The sequence below is a fragment of the Martes martes genome, assembly GCF_963455335.1.
Source record: "Martes martes genome assembly, chromosome: 3".
Taxonomy (NCBI): domain Eukaryota; kingdom Metazoa; phylum Chordata; class Mammalia; order Carnivora; family Mustelidae; genus Martes; species Martes martes.
Window position 1 is genome coordinate 173751029 of NC_137890.1, and position 21608 is coordinate 173772636.

Here is a 21608-nt window from a genome sequence, read left to right on the forward strand (position 1 = left end):
TTGATACCAAAATAGTATTCATTAAGGAATATGCTGGTATAATCGTGAGGTAAAAGGAGACTGTAATAGCAGATGAATGAACAGTAGTTATGCAATCACTAGTCTGGCTATGTCTGAGAAATAAAAATACCATTCAGACTGTATGAGTCAGAGGACTGTGGCTTGAGAAAACCTTCCTATAATACTTCCCTTAGTAGCTGGTATTCCAAATGGATTTTTTGTTTGCTATTACCACAGTTTTTTAAACTTAGTACACATGGATATAAAAAACATATTGATGCTTGTACTCATATATTTTTGAGAAATATTTAGAAGTTTTGGTATATGCTCACAAAACCAAAGGTCCTTAAATTTATAGAAGGCTGCTGAGTAAACATTCAATTAGATGACAAATTTGTTTGTTTGTTTGTATTTAACTCCACCGAAGTGGTATGTGAGTGTGAGTTATTGATTGTTAAATAATTCAAGATAAATACTAAAATTAGAAATGAGAAAAAAGTACTCTTGATTTAAGGTATATTAAGGGCAATGTCTTTGTATTTTGCTTTTTAATATTTTTATTTTATTTTATTTTATTTGCTTTTAAATATTTTTAATATTTTTATTAATATTGGCTCTGCCTCTGTCATAGTTAAGTTGGTCTAAGTTTAAATCTACAAGCCTTTAGAAGTGTAATAGATGTACTATATCTGGTCTCCCGAAGTAGAAATCATAGGACACAAAATTTAAGATCTCTGTGAGCTAGCTCATTATCTAGGGGGAAATTGAGGCACACATACTGAAAACAAGAATAATATAACCATGCATTTGAAAATAAAAAACCTCTACATATAAATTTTAGGGAAGTGTAAATTCAGTGAATGGTTTAAATGTTTTCTGAAAGAAGAACATTCTCTAGGCAAATTTTAGAGATAATTATGGGTATGAATTTTGTCAAGGACTTTGGGAGTTTTCATGGTAAACTGAAAGGAATGAGATGAAAAAATATTAAACAGCCAGTTGTGAGTTAATTGAATGATGGATAGCAATAAACCATCTTTTGATTATTTTAGAAAGTTATTTGGAAAAGACAGCTTTGGATTAAAATTGTCCAAATCTAAAGAGATATTGTGGCAGGTTTTCAGTTCATGAAAAGTCTTGAAAGCCAAGCAGGTGACTAGAATTTGATTCTACAGGTAATGAAGAATCAGGAATATTTAACATAATTTCCAAAGAGGAAAGTCACATATGTACAAAGGGTAATACAACATAGTAGAGAATTCATGTTCAAAGTAAATCACAATGGTGGGGGAGGGGAAGGTGTGTATCTATCAAAATCTTCAAGCAAGCTTCTTAAAACCCAGAGTTGCAATGGTGCTCAAATCCACCTTCTATCACTAACCTATTTCTAGTTAATTTTCCTATATCTAATTAACTTCTATTTGACAGAGTGCAAAGAGGAGGAAACAGGCTCATAATAGAGTCAGTTGAAGATCTTACTATTCACTCTCACTTTTTCCATAGACAGAGAAGAAACTATAACCAATTCATTTTTGCTTAACCCATTTCTTCTGTTCTTTATCTGTTGAATCACTCATAATACCAAGGTAAAATATCTAGTTTCATAGATATTTTCATTGGTTCGTTTATACACTGAGAAACAAAACAAAACAAAACCTCAGACTATCTCTTAGATATTCCTCTTTCCAGGATACCCCAAATTTGAATTCCTGGCAATTAATCTAATAATTTTCACTCTCATAAACATGTCTTAAATAGTTTAGGATCAGAAAAGTTAATATGAATAAAACTGCTTTGAAAATTGTGCAATACTTTATAAATGCTATTAAGCATAATAATAGCTATAATAATAATTTAATATTCTAATCCACTGACATTAAACTGTCATGCAATTGTTTGGTACAACTGCAGGTGTGCATAAATTTAAGCAAACATGATCTTTGAAATCCCAATTTACAAAACAGTCCAATTAAGAAGTGATTATTTTTATTACAAAAAGATCGTTTGTTTACAAAGTGATCTTTGTGAAGTTCTTTTAAAGGTAAATTTCAGTAGTACATTAGAAGTCTGACTTGAAATACATAATTTGATTAAAAATTTTGAAGATTATGTTTATGATGTAATACTGGTTATTTTCAATATTCATATGATGCATACTTTTGTTAAACAGACTTTTAAAAAAAGCACTTAACTTTTAACAACCTACACTTTACTTCATTTAATGGGGATTTGGAGAAAAAAAAATTAAAAAAGATATTGCTAGAGGTCTATATTCCAATTATGTAACTGTCCAGTGTTATTTAGCCAAATGTGATTAAGCATCCATGCTTAATTTCATGGTATAGTTTCCCTACTGACAGCAAAGCATGATGCTGGGGAGTTTTTCCCATAAAGCTGGACAGTTTCATGAAGACTTCTTCATGAGGTCTTCTTTTTAACAAGAGACACTGTGCCATGTGGATATAGCTCTGAATTGAGTCCTGTTTCATTTCTGCCCGTGACTGTTTGACCTTTGTTGAACACTTTTTTTTTTTTTAACATTGGTCTGTTTTTTCATATATATGTATAAAATGGACTTGACAATCTCTAAATATATTTGTGGTTCCAAGATTCTCAGAATCAAAAATAACATTTAGGTTATAAGTGAGCTGGGAATTCTAGACAGAATCCCAACACTTCCACAACCACCTACCCATCCATCCATTCATCTACTCATTAAATATTTAAGAGGAGCCTATTATGGGTAAAGCCCTTGCAAATATGATACATGTGGCAGTGAATGAATAGAACTCCTGACTTCATAGAGTTTACATTCTAAATAAAGACAAATAAGGCAGATGGTGATGAGTGTTACAAAGTATAACATTTTCAAGTAGTGCTTTTTGAAGTGCCATGCATAGGCCAATGTTGGTCTGTTTCTGCCCCACAAGATAAATTCATAAACCGATAATAAGCATTTAGAAACTTCTATAGATATGTTCAAAGACAAGCAAGATAGTCCTGTGTCAGACATTAGGAAGTAGACCATTGTGGGACATAGTATCAGAAAAGTCACAGAGATTCATATTGTATCAGGACCTTAGGGAATAAGATTAGGACTTTTATTTTATTCTGTTTGACATGAGAAACCCTTGAAGATATTTGAGCAAAGGAGTTAAATGATCAGATTTAAGACTTAAAAGATATAAAATAGTTTACATCTGACATACAGTAGACTCTAAGGAGACCAACAGAAAAGTAGGAACATCAGATGGGAGGCTATTACAATATTCAGATGTGATGTGGTGATTTGAAGCAGGAATAGTCAGGTGAGGCTGAGAGACTGTCAGGTGGAGCCCAAAGGCATTTGGAAGGGAGGGTTGGCAGGATGTTTGTGTGGCTTAGATTAGCAGTATAAGAAAAGATAGGAGTTGGCTGCTTATATTTTTACCTGAGTAACTGGGTGAAAGAGTTACCATGTATTGTGATAAGGAGATTGGAAATTGAAGGAAGTTAGAGGACGGTTGTAGAGAAGCCTTCTAGAAACATTTTTCTAGTTATAAAGGGGGGGGGATTTTATCTTAAAAGTTAAATTGTTAAGGTATTCATTCTATATTAGCTCACTTGATTGAGGCCCATTTGTAAGTAAAAATTATCATTCCTAGAAACATGGCTCTCTTTGACAATATTTTCTCTATCCAGTGTGGAATAGAAGATAAGAAAGTGAGCCACAAGAGGAGAGCATCAGCAAGCCAGATTTTTCAATTATAAAATTGACTTGTACTTCCCCAGATCATACTACTCTAAAATTCCTTTATGGTTTTTAAAACCTAGTATGATACATAACTTATAACAGTTTAACTCTGTAGCTTTAAATTTTAAAAAGACAATATATCTTCAACACATAAACATTCCAATTTGTGTGGGCATTTTTATTTGATTGAAATATACGCAAATAATTGAGAACAATTGTATGCATTAGCTAACTAGTACTATGCTATTGAATAAGAACTACTGATGAAATCAGAATTGATTTTGACCACTGGCTCTTCCACTAATTAATTTTCTGGTTGCATTGTTTAACTTTCTGAGTCTCAATTTTTTTTATTTGTAAAACAAAGATGATGATGATGATGATGATGATGATGTTGGTGGTGGTGATGTTAATAACTGCTTAATATGATTGCTATGTGGATTCAAGATAATGTGTATACAATGCATTTAGAAGAATTTCTGGCATTGCTAGCATACAGATGGAAAGGACTCCTACTAATAATTATAATATAATTTCATATTAATATTTTAACATAATATAATTAAAAAATAAAGTTAGAAGAGATAAATTTGTAATATTACACAGTTTGTATAATAACAAACAGCATGAACTAGGGAGAAACCTAGAGCACACAGAGAGACTAGAATAAACATTTCTAGGTATATATGTGTGTATAGCTATATCTCTCTACATACATCTATACATACATTTATAGATATAGCCATATAAACATGTATAAACTTACATATACAATCGTGTTTTCCATCAACTCGGGTGGAAATTATTGGTTTTTCACTGAACTTTCCTTTATAGATGGTTAGATAAACATTCTGTTTTTAGAATAATGTATTTTACTACTTTTGGATGATTTAAATAAAAATTTTCAAGAGTACACTAAAAATCAAGATAAACCATGTTTTTCCATAAAATGTCAGTGTTTTATAAAATTACAAGATTATCAAAAGTATTGATTTTGAATTAGCAAACACATTCCTATAAAAGGACTGGCATAGCAGAGAATGGATATCTTGCCTTTCTCAGATTAAAAAAAAAAAGTTCTCTGAAAATATTTTTTTACTTACAAAATGCTTTTTTTAAACTTAGAAAATGCTTATAACTATTCTTTTCTACTTACAAAAATGCTTATAACTTTCTAAATTTACAAATGACAGATAAATAAAAAAGAGAATAAATGTTGCCCAGGAAACTTCTGATCAGAGAAAAACCACCTTCAACAAATCATTGTATTTCCCTCCCAACTAATATTTTTACACGTGTGCATATACATGTGTGCATATTCTTAAAAAGTATCTCTGAAGAAGAAAAGTTTTAAGAGTTATTACTTTACTTTTTGAAATCATAACAATAAAAATGATAAAATTAGGGGCGCCTGGGTGGCTCAGTGGGTTAAGCCGCTGCTTTCCGTTCAGGTCATGATCTCAGGGTCCTGGGATAGAGCCCCGCATTGGGCTCCTTGCTCAGCGGGGAGCCTGTTTCCTCCTCTCTCTCTGCCTGCCTCTCTGCCTGCTTGTGCTCTCTGTCTCTCTGTCAAATAAATAAATAAATAAAATCTTAAAAAAAAAAAGAGATAAAATTATATGAAACTTGTCCCCCCCAAAAGTAATCCATTTTAAAAGCAAATTCTGTACTCATTATTTGATTTGTATTGTCTTCTTTATAAGTTATAATCAGATGGTACAGCTGAAAACTAAACACTTGCAAAGAACGTCAACAGAGAATTTATTCTTGGCAGAAAATGTCCGTAGAAACTTGAATTCTGCAATAAAAGGGTACTTATTTATGTAATTTATCCTAAAATACATATTATTTTTGTCAGGAAGTAAAAATGAAGCCTGTTCAGAAAAGGCTACTTCAACTTTAAAAAAACTAATCAGATTTGTGCTGTGCTATAATAAGATTAAAAATAGAAGTGAATATATATTTGTGTCTCCCACATCTATCTCTAGGTAAATAGTGATTTAGTCCAAATTTTTTATTTACCTTCTAGAAAATATTTTTGTATATATGAACTTTGCCAACTATGTAATAAAAATACAGTAACAGAGATGCTGTGCTTATCTGCACAGGCTCCCAAAGAGTCATATTAAACTAAACCTGACAATGCAAATATTAAGTGATTTTCAATCTAGAATTCAGTTCTTTTCTTCCTTTTTCCTAGCTCCATTTTATATAAAGAAAGAAAATCATAGGTCATTCTCTACTTTTAGAATTGCATCTGAAGCTACAAAAGTTCTATGTCTTAGTGTTGAATGTGATATTTTTGGTACTCGTATTAGCAAATTGCCTCAGATAAAATAAATTAAGGGATTTATAACACATCTCAGCATTTATTCTTTTATTATCATTGCCTGAACACTTCTAACAAAATCACAGCAAGGGAAAAAGAGTTCAAATGTGTTGTCACTGTATAGCAAATATGATACACACACACACACATACATCTATCTATCTATCTATATATATATAAAGTATTCACTTATATGTAAAAGACATTTCTGAGGTCATGTCCAATAATAAAAAGGATTTGTTAAATATCACATTAGCTCGTTATGTGTCATATTGAATGATGAGATTCCATTAAAAAGTTGAACATTTACTATAAATCTTATAGATTTTGTTACTTGCTACATTATTATAAAGACTTCTGTAGATATCAAATTTTTAAAAATTAATTTAATTTAATCTTTCCAGCATTATTGAGATATAATTGACATATAATATTGTATAAGTTTAAGATGTACAATGTATTGATTTGTTACAATTACATATTGCAAAATAATTACCATCATAGGTTTAGAAAACACCTCCATCATGTCACCTAATTACCATTTCTTTTTTTGTGGAGAGAACATTTAGCAACTTGAAGTATATTATACAATATTATTTACTTCAATCACCCACGCTCTACATTATTTCCCCAGAACTTATCCATCTTGTCACTGAGCACTTTGATCAACATCTCCCCACTTCTCCCACCTTGCCCCTAGTAACCCCACTAATATGGAACTTATTCCAAAATTTAAAACTAGAACTATCATATACTCTAGCAATTCCACATCTGGACCTAAATATATCCAAAGGAAATAAAACAGGATCTTGAATGATGTATCTTTAAATCCAAAGACAAGTAAGACTTTAATGGGAAAATATTCCAAATTAAGTGACTGTCCATGTAAGTGTGTCATGCCCCTTTAACTAGTCCATGAGACTGTGAATGAGTGGGGAAGTTACTAGTGACACAAGTAGGGGAATGTCTTCGTTAATATCTCAAAACTATAACATCAAATTTCTGAATTAAAATGAAAGAAAAAAAACCTATGACATGTTTGTAGAGTTTTTAAGTCATCTAGAATGGGAGCTGGATTGAAAAACAGCCTTAAGTATAATATATAGTGAGAAAAAGATGCCTAGCCTCTCTGTGTCAGAGTAGTTTCTCTTCGTCCTCTTTGACAAGTGAATGAGGATGTGGGAGGAGATGGAAATGAACCTGAATAGGTGAATAGAATGTTTGTAAGTTGTGGTATTTCTTCAGATACAGATGCTACTGAATATTTTGGTAACAACTGTTATGGGGAAGGATCTCCCAGAAAATTTCTCACAAGTGATGTCCACCTTTTATAACACAAAATAATATGTGGATATATGTATATACATATATATTTTTCTGCTTCATATTTGGTTGTAGATAAGATGAATTTTGATTTTGTGAATCTTATATATTAGCAGTGATTCAAAATCAGAAAAAAACATTATATTTAATTGCTGTTTAACTAAATTTGTATACTAATATCATTTTCTAAAACTTGTATAGAGGATTTCTATTACAGTGTAAAATGTTACAAATTTGAGACACAGATCTCATTTCTTTATCCTTTGACACTTAGCCCAAAGCCCCATTTATTATGGCTCCCCAATTAACATTTGTTGAATAATTGCATGGCAGAAGAAATGAATGAATGGCAGGTATTGTCCTAATGATGACTATCTCCTTATCAAACACCTAATTACAATTAGTGTTTGAAGTTGATTACATTGTAAAAATAACCACACAGTGCTCATCTGAATCTGTTTTAGAGAGAACAATCTCCTGGAGATTGTAGAATCTGGTTTCTAGAAAAACAGATTTGGGGCTATTAGAAAATAGTTTAAAATAAATTGTAAGATGACATATTTTAATATGTAGTCTATATCCATATCAGATGTTGTTTGGTTTGTTTGTTTGCTTTTGTTTTCTCATCCAGGAAGGTTATGTGATTAAGAACTGGCTTCTAAAACTTTCAAACGTTTTGTTAGAGGTGATCTTAGATTAGACTTTCCATGTAGAATATCTGGAGGATACAGTAAAAAATGTCACCTGCACCCCTACCTCTCACAAGTCTAACATTAGCACACTTCTTCTTCTTCTTCTTTTTTTTTTAAGTCATTGTTTCTTTCTTAGACACACCATCACCTTGAATAAGCAGGTTTGTATGGATGACCCAGGAGAGTGGCATGGACAAGAGCTTTTGTTTATAGTTCTATAGGTTCATCACTGGAAACAGGCACATGGACTAGGGTAAAAGTGGGAGGAAAAAGCAGCCTGCATTCTTATGGCAAGCCATGTGTCCTAGCATGGAGTTTATTCCACCCAGTGGAGAGGCATTTTTCTGCATTTGCACAAAGACATCAGCCCTCATTTGGGGAATGCCTTGAAGGAAGGAGACCCTTAAAAGGGAGCATGTGGGTAACATTGTTACCCACATGTTTTACTCTTGCTATTTTTTCAATTTTGCCAACCACTGATTTAGCTTGATTGAACGTCTTTAAAAACACTTATATAGCCAAATAAACATTTGCTGATGCAGAGTACAAAAAACAAAGTTTCCCTGTGCAATGAGTGCCATAGAAAGGCCCCAGGGCATTTCTTAATGTACATCTTTATCAGTACTTAAGAAACCAGACTTAGTATATGAGCATAGCTTAGGAACTAGTCTAGTTCCTTCTTTTAAATATTTCTAACAGGAAAGAAAGTCCCACAAACTCCATTTTAATTACAATGAATGGCAAAGGTCTCACAGTGATAAGGCATCACAAACGGGCTGGTTTTTATTACACACAAGGGAATGGTCGAAGGCATGATAATCCAGGAAAGAAAGATGGTTGCTAATGTTTACATACTTAGCTCCCACTGGCATTTCACCAGCTTGGAGGTTTGCACTGTCCCTCTTAATCTGAGAGAGTGCATCCAGATTCACAGCAAGACGTCAAGGAGAGCCAGATGATGGGGCAGATGGCAGATGACTAATTTGGCAAGGCTTGATGAGTGGAAATTGTTTGCTTTAATTGCTTGTCAAGTCCAGTACCTACATTAAAGTTAAGGACCCAGCACTTCCACAGAAAATGAAATACTACAAAGTAAATAAGAAGGATTCTGTGTAGGGGAGTGAGAGGGGTGGGAAGAATGATTAAAAATGCTGGGAGAGATTTGTGGCAAGACAGTGGTAAAGGGAATATTATTTTATCCAAGAGTAAATGACATGAATGCAATTTCTAAATCTGTAAAATCTTTCTATTTTTTTTTTCAGCTCTCAACATAGGAATTTTATGAGATGTAATTTAAGAAAAAATACAATAAAATATTTAAAGACAGGAAAACAATGAAGAACAGAAACTAAGAATTATATATAAGTAGTTACAAGTCAGCTTTTGATGATGCATATAATGCATTTAAAGTAATTTGTAATTATTTTAATTTTACTAGGCTAATTTTTGAAATATAAAATGGAAAAAAAAATGGACATATTCCAAGAATAACCTATTGGGAAAACTGAATTAGAGTAGACTGCTTACAAGACATATTCATAAACAGGAGACAATCATGTACAATTTTTATATCTATCACTTTTTCGTCATCACCAATGAGGTGGTTTTCTTTCGCAATATAATTTAGTAGTTTAAACATCTTTGAGGGCATTTGCAGACTACTGTAGGTAAACAAATGAGGTAAAAGATATATCAATTAAATTTGAGATGAATCAACAAGTAGCAGTATATGTAGTCTACAGACTTGCTTTCATCAGTCTGTGCTATAGAATGCCTGTCTTTCCTAGCTACAACTCTATTAGTGAAGGTCGACAATGCCAAATGCCTTTTCATTTGGCTCAAGTATCATTTAGAAAATATTTTCATTAAATTCAGCAGCTTCTCTGTTTTGTTACTTTGGAAGTCAGTAAAATAGTGGTAGAAAATGGATTCAGAGAAGACATGATAGGAATTTTTTTTTAAGGTACCACATTTTTACTTTGAAAAATATTTTATTTCCAGCTTATACAGTGTAAGTTACAAATCACATTTCCTATTTTGGCAATAATTTTTCAATACATTTGAAGTTAATTATAAAGAATACAAAATTTCAGAAATATAAACCCATTTTCTTGATCATTTGGGGGCATAATCATTCATAAAAGGAGCAAAGCATAAAATACCTGGAAAGCAATCTAATAAAAATGTTTTATTACATTATACAGGAACATATTTAAGCCAACTTGAGTGTGTGTGTGTGTGTGTGTGTATTTTAATTTATACTCAATAAAATTTAAGTTTTAACTGTAGAGATCTAGGTAATCACCACCATGGTCACTATGCAGAATTGTTCTGCCATCTCCCAAACTCCCCTTATGATCTTTTGTCAGACCTTCACTATCCCTCCTCCTCATCCCCCAGCAACCACTGATCTGTTCTCTTTCCTTGTAGTTTAGTCTTTTTTACAAAATGATGTATCAATAGAAACATACGTAGCCTTTTAGATTCTATGTAGCCTTCTGAGCCTTGCTTCTTTCAGTCAGCATAATGCCTTGGAGAATTTTCCATGTTGATGTATCAATCATCTGTTCATTTTGTTGCTGAATAGATATTCATGGAATGTATATTTTCATTTCACCCATTGGAAGACCTTTGAGTTGTTTCCACTTTTTTGTGAATTTGAGTAGACTGCCTATAAATATTCACGTACCTATTTTTCTCTTCCTTGCATTAATAGCATTCTTTTCTCTACCCGACTTTAAGATCACAGCATGTAATTCATGTAACACACAAAATCTGTGTTAATCGATTGTTGATGTTATCAGTAAGGCTTCCAGTCAACTCTAGGCTATTTCTTAGTTAAGTTTTGGGGGAGACAAAAGTTATAAGAGGATTTCTGACTGCATGAGGAGTCAGTGCCCACATTGTTCAGGCTCAACAATACTCTTATCAACTGCTATAAATTAAAGATTCCCTCCTCAGGGGCCGTTAACTTGCTAAAGCAGCTCACAAAAGTCAGAGAAACATTTTACTTACTAGGTTAGCAGTTTGTTATAAAAGGTTATAAGTCAGGAATAGCCAGATAGAAGAGATGCGCAGGGCAAGGTATGGGGAAAGCCTGGGAGCATCCAAGTTCTCCTGGAGCATCAATACATGTTCACTGTTAACCTAAAAAATAAAACTGCCAGTCATTTTACTAGCAAAATTGGATTTATTGGGGAATAGCTGAGAATTGCAATCCAGGACAAGCAGGTTGCTGCAAAACAATACGTATATCCCCCCATGTATGTAAACATAATTTTCATGTGAACATAATTGTTCATTTATCTAGGGACCTACAAATGGAATTGCTGGGTCATTTGATAAGTGTATGTTTAATTTCTAAGTTTGTAAAATGTTGCCACAATGTGACTTCCTCAAGAACATCCAATGAATTCAACCCTTTACATAGTATAGAGTATTTAAATAAGTATTTTAGAAATAAATTCAATCACAGAATTTTTGAGCTGGGAGAAAACATAAAGGTATCTTCTTTGAGAAAAGAGAAAATTGGAACTGATGAGAACAGAATAATTGTTCAAGTTTGTTCATGGCTAGAAAGTGCTGGAGCATTGGAGTCCCCAACTCTACTTTCTTTGTCCAGTGCTCATTTCTTTAGATTAGGCTGGTTGAGTACATCACCGTGCAAGACTTTTATATTTTAATTTACCTTAATATATTGCATAATGCACACATATAATATACTGCATATTTGAATAAATGGCAGTAGCTAACATTGAGCTCTGTCATGAGTCCAACATTGTGCCAAACAAGTTACACATAGAGACTGATTTAATCCTCACACTACTGCCTATGAGGCAGTGGTTGTTATTATGTCCATTTTACAGAAGAGGAAATAGATTACATTGCAGGCCAGTGATTGAGCTAGATTTTATGCCGGGCATCTGGTCCTGTGTTCTTAACCTCTAAAGCTGGGTTTATCATTAAAAACACTTAGTACAAATCCTACTTTGTAGGTAAAGAAACAGAGACTCTGGAAGGTTACTTGCCCAAGTTCAACATTCAACTTTTAAAAAATGGAAAAACCAACATATTTGACCCTGGCTCAGTTATGGTGCTTAGTGACTCCGAAGTCCATTCATTTACTCAACAGATATTCACTGAAAGTATCCTGTGTGCCTGCTCTTTCGTGTGTCGAACAGAAAGGGGATTGCCTTCTTCACAGCTTGCGTTGTAATGTAGAGACATACAATAAACAAGTAAACAAGCAAAATACATTATGCAATTTCAGATAGCAGTAAAACAAAAATGGAGAGGGCAGAGAAGACAGAGCATGATGTATGAGAACCTGCTACTTACTTTAAATAAGGTGGTCAGACCAGGCTATGTTGAAGGAGTGACATCTGAGCAAAGACCTGAATACGGGTTCTTACAGGCCATGTTGGAAGTTTGGATTTTATAATAAGTATGACTAGAAGCCAATGAGTGTTTTCAGTAGGAGACTGATGTGAATGATTTATGTTTTTAAAAAAATCATTCTGGACCCTGTGTGGAGAATAAATTAATCAGGACACTTAGGGAATCCAGGAAATCAGAAAAGAGCCTACTGTCAAAGTCCAGGGGAGAGATAAGAGTGACTTGTATTAAATGACTATAATAATGGAATTGGCAAATTTGGCTTCATTTGTAGATATATTTTGAACGTACGGCTGCCAAAACTTGTAATCACTATGTAACTTTAATAGCACTCAATAATAGTCTCCAAAAATGTTGGCTACTTCTTACATGCTTTTAAAATATTTTATTTTTTGAGATTTACTATAGCTCCAGATTTTTAAATCCCCAACAACGTGCATTAAACTAAAGCGTATTTATTATGTTAATGCTTCTGAAAAGGAAAGTACTTCTTATCATTAAATCAGATAGAAAAATTAGAAAATTTATTGGTTACCACATATGTATTTTTTTATGCAGACAGTCCCTGGATCATGCCCACACAATGTATGGCTTATGTATATTGCTCAGTGATTTTTTACTATGTACATTGTATAGCCTTGTTTAGTCAATATATATATTTTTCCATGATACTAGATCAATAGTAGATGCTGAATAAATAATTACTTTCTTAATTCATATCTCATATAGGCATTTGATTAGAAAGTTATGCAAAAATTTGATTCATTGATTGATTGCTTTTACCCTCCTGTCTATCTGATGTAGAAAATAGAGGGCTAGTTTCCACAGGCATAACAAGCCTGGAGGCAGCAATTCATTTTTAGTATTAATATGGATATTTTTATTATTTTGTCATTCTGCTTCTAATGTATTTTCCCTATGAATCAAACAGATAATTATGTGAACCTGCCTTTGTGTGTTTTACAAGATCCTAATTATGTTCCTAATTTTTTACTGAAGGAGGATTATGTAGTTCACTCACTGTGAGAAATAAATCTTAAGTCAGGAGGAATAAAAAGCCCATGTTTGCAACTATAGCTACATTTGTAGCAGAATCAATACCAAATAGAATAATTGGTGATTTCATTAAGGCCTCACATACAGCTTTACTGCTGGAGTTTCAGTTGGAATGAAAACTCTAGGAAGTCCATGTAAATTCAGGATTTCTGAAGCTTGAAGTATTATAGGTTTATAGTTTAAGGACTTCATAAAAGTGTTGGCAGAGCGGACTGAATTTTGTTAAACTTGTTTTGGCTGGTAAGGAAGATTTTTTCAATTCTATTTGATAAACAACTTTGTGAAATCAATGAAACTTGATGGTTTAAGGATTGTCTTGTATGCATTGCCTGATGATAAAATCGATTGGCAAATAGAAGTTGTGAGGTTTCATTCAGTGAAGGCTTCATGACGAGAAATACAAATGATTTTTATGCATCTATCCAAACTAGTTCTCTTAAAATCAAGTCTGTCTTTCAAGGTGAAAGTTATGAAGAGCATACTAGTCATTATAAATAGCAGTTTGAATCAAAAATAAATATATAGAAAAGCCTTCCTGAGGGACGCCTGGGTGGCTCAGTTGGTTAAGCAGCTGCCTTCGGCTCGGGTCATGATCCCAGCATCCTGGGATCGAGTCCACATCGGGCTCCTTGCTCAGCAGGGAGCCTGCTTCTCCCTCTGCCTCTCCCTCTGACTGCCTCTCTGTCTGCCTGTGCTCACTCTCTCTGACAAATAAATAAATAAAATCTTTAAAAAAAAAAAAAAAAGAAAAGCCTTCCTGAGACAAAAATTTTCCTAAATAGAACTGTGTGTAGTAAAAACTCCAAAGACCACGATGTTTGGAGAATAGAGTATTCCAATTAATCAGATTTTCTGTTTATTGGAGGATTTTTTGTTGTTGAAAATATTTCTAAACATACTCATTCCAATTTTATGTTTTCATATGGTATGTACAAAACACAGCTGATCACTTATCAAACAATGGGAACTTTTCTGAATTGAGAGTTATTTTCCAAGTACTAGTTATAATTGTTTTTATAACAAGTGAATGCATATTAGTAAATGATAATTTATTGCAAACCCCTGTGCTATATAACTCAGCAAATACAAAAAACAACTAATAAATTGTGTTTCTCTAAAAAGAGTTTAGAGCCTTTGTGGATTTTTTACACAGAGATTTTGAGGATTTTGTACAGAGATTATTATAATAGTAGTTAATAATTAATAATTAATAATTAATTATAATAATAATGAATAAAATTTCATAGTATGTACTTTTTTCATATATGCAGGGTGAGAAACATGGAAAATATTTAGTTATTACTGTTACATGAATAAATGTTTCTTCCAAAATCTGTTTAAGTTTCTATAGAAAATGTCAGAATACCTAAATATTTTAGAAAACTTTCCATTTGGATGTTTGCATATTGATTTTTATATATTGATATTAAAGTACAGGTTTTATTTCCAGTTGAAAGAAACTTGTACAATAAAAGTTGTATATAAATTGCAATTTGGCATTGTATATATTTTAGAAATAGTTTATTAATCAATCTGTAATTTCCCCATGAGTAGTTGTATTAAAATATAAGCTTGTTCTCGTTGGAATTTAAAATAATTGAAATCTATATTTCATAAACCCATACCATAGTTCCTTTTCTCAACAGACGTTTTACAAATTTGTAAAGATTTTGTTATAATTTTGCTAGGAGCATTAAAATAAAGATTGTGGATTAAGGGTGTTTCCTAGAGAGTCTCTACAGTATATTGGAGAAAAAGAAAAAGCTGGACTTTGATATTGGCCGATAAGGATCATGTACATGAGTCAGTCACTTCTTATTTTCCTGCTTCTGTTGAATAATATTGTACTTATCAACAGAAATTCATTTTTTCTTAATGTTTATTAGTTTTAAGAAGTGAACCTCCCACAGAATCAGTAAAATGTTCAATGATCAAGAATTATTTTGTAGTTCCTTCAGAAACAGAATCTTTTAACTATAGAGAACAAACTGATGGTTACCGGAGGGGAGGCAGGTGAGGGGGATGGGTGAAGTAGGTGATGGGGTTTAGGGCCCTTGTAGAGGCACTTGGGTAACTCAGTTTGTTAGGCATCTGACTCTTGATTTCGGCTCAGATCATGCTCTCAGGGTTGTGAGATCCAGCCCTGCATTGAGCTCTGTGCTGGGCGAGGAGCCTACTTTAGATTCTCTCTTTCACTCTCCCTCTCTCCCTCTCTCCCTTTTCCTCTGCCCCTCCACAACACTTACAAAGGGGTGAGTGTCTCTAAAAAAAAGAAAAAAACAAAACAGGTGGGCACATCTTAGGATGAGCACTGGTTGTTTTACGTAAGTGTTGCATCACTAAATTCTATACCTGAAACTAATGTTATACTGTATGTTAATGAACTGAAATGTAAATAAAAACTAAAAAAAAAAAAAAAAAAGAAAAAGAAAAGAAAAAAAAAGGAAGAAGAAGAAAATGATTTTGTAATTTCATTCCAAACTGAAGTTAGTCAAGAAACCAGATAAAACAGTAAAAATTACTTAAGGTCAAAAGCTTAACTGGATAAAACAGTAAAAACAGTAAAACAGTAAAAATTACTTAAGGTCAAAAACTTAACTGGAATTTAATCTATCCTGTGTATAACATATTAGCAGCTATAATCAAAATTCACCATTATCTTCATGTTAATGATAATAAAGCAATGTAAAACCTTAATTGTTTGAAAGCCCTGGCTCCTTTTAGCTCATTTTTCAGCAAATATCCAGGGTGTGTCGCTAGGTCTTATGGTCTAAGATGGTGGTTCAAGGTTTAGCCATCCCATCCCCATTCCAGGCAGCATATGGGAGGAAGGTGTGAAGAAAAGAGGCAAAGTCGGCTCCAACCATGTTTTAAATGAAGTTCTAGCAAAGTGTCATGTAGTATTACCTCCAAGGGGAGCAATGAAATGAAATCTTTATTTGGGGTGGCCACATGCCCAGCTGAAGGTTGAGTAGATTATTACTCTGAAGGAAGAAGAGAACGGATATTGAGGATTCCCAAAATCTTTGCCTCTATCCCTAGCACTCTACAAAACAGCATTCTCAGTGGCAACAGATGAGCTTCAGCATGGTGTGTGAGAGACTTGGCATTCAGAAGGTGGGGAAGTAGCTTGGAGGTGATAAGCTGACAGGACCCTAGAGAGAGGAAATTATTTTTTTTTAAGATTTTATTTCTTTATTTGAGAGAGAATGAGTGAGAAGGAGAGCACACAAGCAGGGACAAAGGGAGAGGGAGAAGGAGAAAAGGGAGAAATTGTAATAAAGTCATAAACAGTTATATGTTAGGCTCACAGAATTGTGCTTCCCATTGAAAAGGGAGCCTGATGGGGGGGCTCCATCCCAGGACTCTGAGATCATGACCTGACCTGAAAGCAGATACTTAACCAACTGAGCCACCCAGACGCCCAGGAAATGATTTTTAACATTTCTTTATATGTTAGATTTCAGAAACAGTCTAAAGATTATGAATTGGTTTTCTAGAATTGCTATTAACAAAGTACCACAAACCCTAAAGCAACAGTAATTTATTCTTTCATAGTTCTGGAGGCTAAACGTTCAATATCAAGGTATCAGCAGGGCCTCTGAGACTGGGCAGCATCTTCCTAGCTCTAGGGATGGCCATCAATTCTTGACATTCCATGGTGTGCAGCTGCATCTCATTCCCATCTTTTCCTCTATAGTTACATGTCATTTTTGAGTCCCCCCCTCCCCGATCCCTGCATGTGTCTTTGTATCCACATACTGTTTTCCTCTTCTTAGGAGGACACTGTTATATTGAATTTAAGACTTACCCTAATGTCTTCATCTTAACTTAAAGACCCTGTTTCCAAACAAGGTCATAGTCACAGATACCAGGGGTTTAACCTTCAATACATCTTTCAGAAAAAGACACAATTCCACTTCTAAAAGAATATTTCTAGAAAATATACTGTTTGATGAACTAGACATCCAGACAGGGAAAGATTATGGTTTTTTCATTTGTTTGTTTGTTTTAGCACTGTGGTCAAAGGTCTGCATTATTCTTCAAGACTTCTAGATTTAGGTTTTTGTTAATTTTTGATGTGTCAGGAGGCAACAACTGTTGTCAAGATGGTCTTAATTCGGAACCTGGGTGGCTTAGTTGGTTAAACCTTTGCCTTCGGCTCGGGTAATGATCGTGGGGTCCTGTGATCGAGTCCCACATCAAGCACCCTGCTTGGCAGGGAGTCTATATCTCCCTCTGCCTCCCACTCCCCTTGCTTGTGCTCTCTCTCTCTCTGTAGAATAAATAAATAAAATCTTTTAAAAATATGGTCTTAATTATTGGAATGTATCCATCTAGATATTTTTTTTCCTTTGTGTATGGAAACTCGTTTTCTTGAAACCCATTCCCTTGAATACAGCCAAGGCATTATGACTCGTCATTTCTGTGTACCTAACATATAACTGTTTATGACTTTATTATACAGCTCTGTTCTTCAAAGTTTACACTTTATATCTTGCCTAATTTGGTTATATTATATAACTTACTCAGAAGTAAGTTATTAAGAAGATTATTTCACATTCATTTCCTTTTCAACTTTCCATAGTATTATTATAAGATTCATAATGTAGTTTTTCTTAGTCTACTGAAGATTAGAGTTGGTGCATTGAATGATAAAGATCTTGTACAGGCAGATATAGAAACCATAAGAAGTAATAACCAAAACTCTAACTTCTGGAAGACAAATATCAACACAGACAGAAAATAAAGAACACACGTGTGTACACTCGGTGCTCGGGTGTGAACAGACTCAAGATCCACGCTGTCAAAGAAGGCACACTGAGATCCTTTACTATCAGTCCATTATACCTTAGAATACTAATGAGTATACAGAGGGAAGACCCAGTTGATATCAATCACAGCTCATATTTTGTAACATGTTCTGTTTCTAGTATATGTTTAAAATGTATGGACTACAAATGTGATCGCTTTAATTTTTACTCTTTGCTCTGTTTCTTTCAAACCTATGCCGCCTTAGTCTCTGTGTTTCATCCATGCAACTTAGGAAGATAAAACTATGATATCATTTATATGTCTTATCTAAAGAAGCTGAACTCATAGAAACAGAGAGTAAAGTGGTGGCTACCAGAGCTCAGGGGTGAGGAAAATAGGGAGATGCTGACTGAGGGTACAGACTTCCAGTTATAAGATGAATAAGTTCCAAGGATCTAACTTATAGCATGGTGACTATAATTAACAACACTATATTATATACCTGAAAGTTGCTAACATAGTAGATCTTAAATGTCATTACAGAAAAGAAATAGTGATTATGAGACATGATGAAGGTGTTAGCTAATGCTATTATGGTTTTAATCATTTTAAAATATATAAGTGTATCATATACATCGTATCCCTTGAATTTATACACCGTTATGTCTCATATCATGATATAGCTGGGGAAAAAATAAAGAGAAGATATTATATCTGTGTGGTTTATGGGTATAATGGCATGAAAGATATTTTAATTTGGGGAAACAGAATAGGGTGTGTGGGATAGAGTGTTGAGAGAGACATTGGCATTGTGCATGTCATGGAGAGGTTATATAACTTCCTCTGTATCTTCTTTTCTTGGCAGTGTGTGCAGGAACAGAGAACAAGCTGAGCTCTCTCTCTGACCTGGAGCAGCAGTATCGAGCCTTGCGCAAATACTATGAAAACTGTGAGGTGGTCATGGGCAACCTGGAGATAACCAGCATCGAGCACAACCGGGACCTCTCCTTTCTGCGGGTAAAGCTGTCTCTTTCTTTCTCTTCTCTTCTCTGTGAGTGGACAGTGGTGTCACAATGCATAAAGACAGACCAGCTTGCTTGTATTTGATGGTGATACTCTTCTGCCTGCAGGGACCATGACTGTAGGCAGAAGATAAGAGATACCGAGGCATGCCTAGGAAAAGAACAAGAGTAACAGTGCCATCATGACTGATACCTAGGTTCAGAGCAGTTACTGTTACTCTAAGATTGATGAAAGATTTTGTCAGCCTGTGGTGCATAATATCGAGCAAGTCTGCTTTTTTCTGAATTGCAGGCAAGAGGAAAACTCTTAGGCTGGGGACTAGGAGAGTCAGAGGACCAATCAGATAAGAATTGGTAACTTTAGTAATCTCACTTCCTGTCCCTTTTCTGTCACTTTGGAAATTTCAGACTACTCCATGTTACCATAATAAGATTAGAACTGTTATCTGTAGAAGAAAAATGTCATCTGTTTTTGAAAACCTACAAATTAGTTAAATTAGACACAGGGAATTACAAGTACTTGTGTAGGTTGATATATGTTTGCACATAAATGCATATGTGTATATATGAAGTTACTCAGAGACAACCAGTCCTTTTGCAAACTTGTTTTGGCTCTCATTTACGTCCTCAGTCTGTTAAACAGACTATCAGTGCTTTGTGCCTTCAGTTTCTTATGTTTTGCTTTAACCAGAGTAGGCAAGAGGAAAATCTGAACTTCAAAGAGAGATGGTCTTCTGCATACCTATGAATTTATTCTTTATGTAAGAACTAACAAGATATATTTTAAATAACAGATTCCCTATAATATATTTGATCTTTTCAGTAGTATTTACACATTTCTTGGTCTTGTGTAAATCAAGACAAAAGTGTTTCAAATACTGATACAGTAAGCTGTTTGGGATATAGTGAATTATTTAAAGAATTATAATAATTTAAATAATTCTGTACTTGGATAAGTAGTAAAAAAAGGCAATGATTTTTAAATGCTTTGAATTTATGTAACAAATATATACAGAAGAGCAACAACCTCAGAAAATAAACCACCTCAAAACTTAAGTAACACTATGAAGCTTCTGATGCCTGTTTATAAAGTGACTATCATATTAGGATCAGTAGAGGGACTGAAGGCGTTTTCGTATTCTGTTGCCTGATTATCAGAGCTCTGGTTCTGCGGGTGATATGTCAAAAGTTTTTAATAATTATGATATTTAGTTATGGCATTTTTGTTTATCAAAAGTAAATAGTAAAACTGATGAAAGTTCTAGAATAAGAGAGCCTTAGAAGAGCTTAACATTTTTGTTTTTTCTTTTTTGGACTATTGTTTCAAGAAGAGAATACTTGTAAGCTATCCTAGAATAGCCACTTCAAAGGAATGCATCATTAGTTATTAAAATTGGTTTACAAGCTTCTAACCCATGTTGATTATTTTCAGATAGATTTTATTCTTCAACATCAAAATAAGATTTTGATGGCATATGAGCTGATTTGGTTAGAAATGCCAAGAAGCTCAATGATGTTACAGAAAAGGAAAATTGAGATCTGAATTCTGAATCAGGGAAAAGAAATAGGTTAAATAGTTTATTCAATCAGAATAATATGAGAAAATTTTAAAAGGCAATCTAAGATCTTTGTTTTTCTTCTTGTGTTTTCTTGACTTTGTTTGCTGTACATGGAATGAGATTCCACTGGCTTAACAAAAAATAGTCATGGATATTATAAATGGCAATCTTTAAAAAAATAGATTCAAGTCAATTTTTAATATTTAGAAATGTGAAAGTAATCTACAGATCTTTGAGCAACATGGTTAATATTGTTGGATATTCTACCTTTTTAAGAGCCATTTTGAGTAAAAAGTAAGATAATAGAATAAACAAATTTGGGAAAGAATAAAATAAGGATGATCAAGGTTTCTATGTGGGACAAAAGTTAAGTTGTTTCTTTAAAAAAATAATTGTTCGTACCTAAGTAGCATCTCCAAAATTTCATGTAAACTTGGTACTACCCCATAAACATATCTTTATTGTCATCTACTGATTTAGAGATAGCTCTAATAGTTTTTTTTTTCCTTACTAATAACACCTTTTTTGTTGTTTCACTTATCTATTGTTCCTTTTAGCCATTTCTAGTCATGACATATAAGTATTCATTCAAAGATAGTCTTAGCCCAAAATTACAATAGCAAGTAATCTATTGTCCTTGACTTCAACAATCTTGCAGTCTTGTAGAGGGTCACAGATGAGTAATATGTAAGTATTGCATTTATGTGTGTATAAATGTATATATATAATGTGTATAATATGATT

General features: G+C 33.5%; 1 protein-coding gene across 1 annotated transcript in view; it reads left to right on the forward strand.

Moving 5' to 3' along the window:
• Positions 1-18685: 18685 nt before the first annotated feature.
• ERBB4 (erb-b2 receptor tyrosine kinase 4) overlaps positions 18686-21608 on the forward strand; it is a gene marked incomplete at its 5' end in the record, with an annotated part of 585211 nt that continues 582288 nt past the window's right edge. The window contains 2 exons of the mRNA XM_080799443.1: positions 18686-18698; positions 19149-19300. Coding sequence (XP_080655569.1) covers positions 18686-18698; positions 19149-19300 — 165 coding nt within the window. The remainder of the gene's footprint in view (positions 18699-19148; positions 19301-21608) is intronic.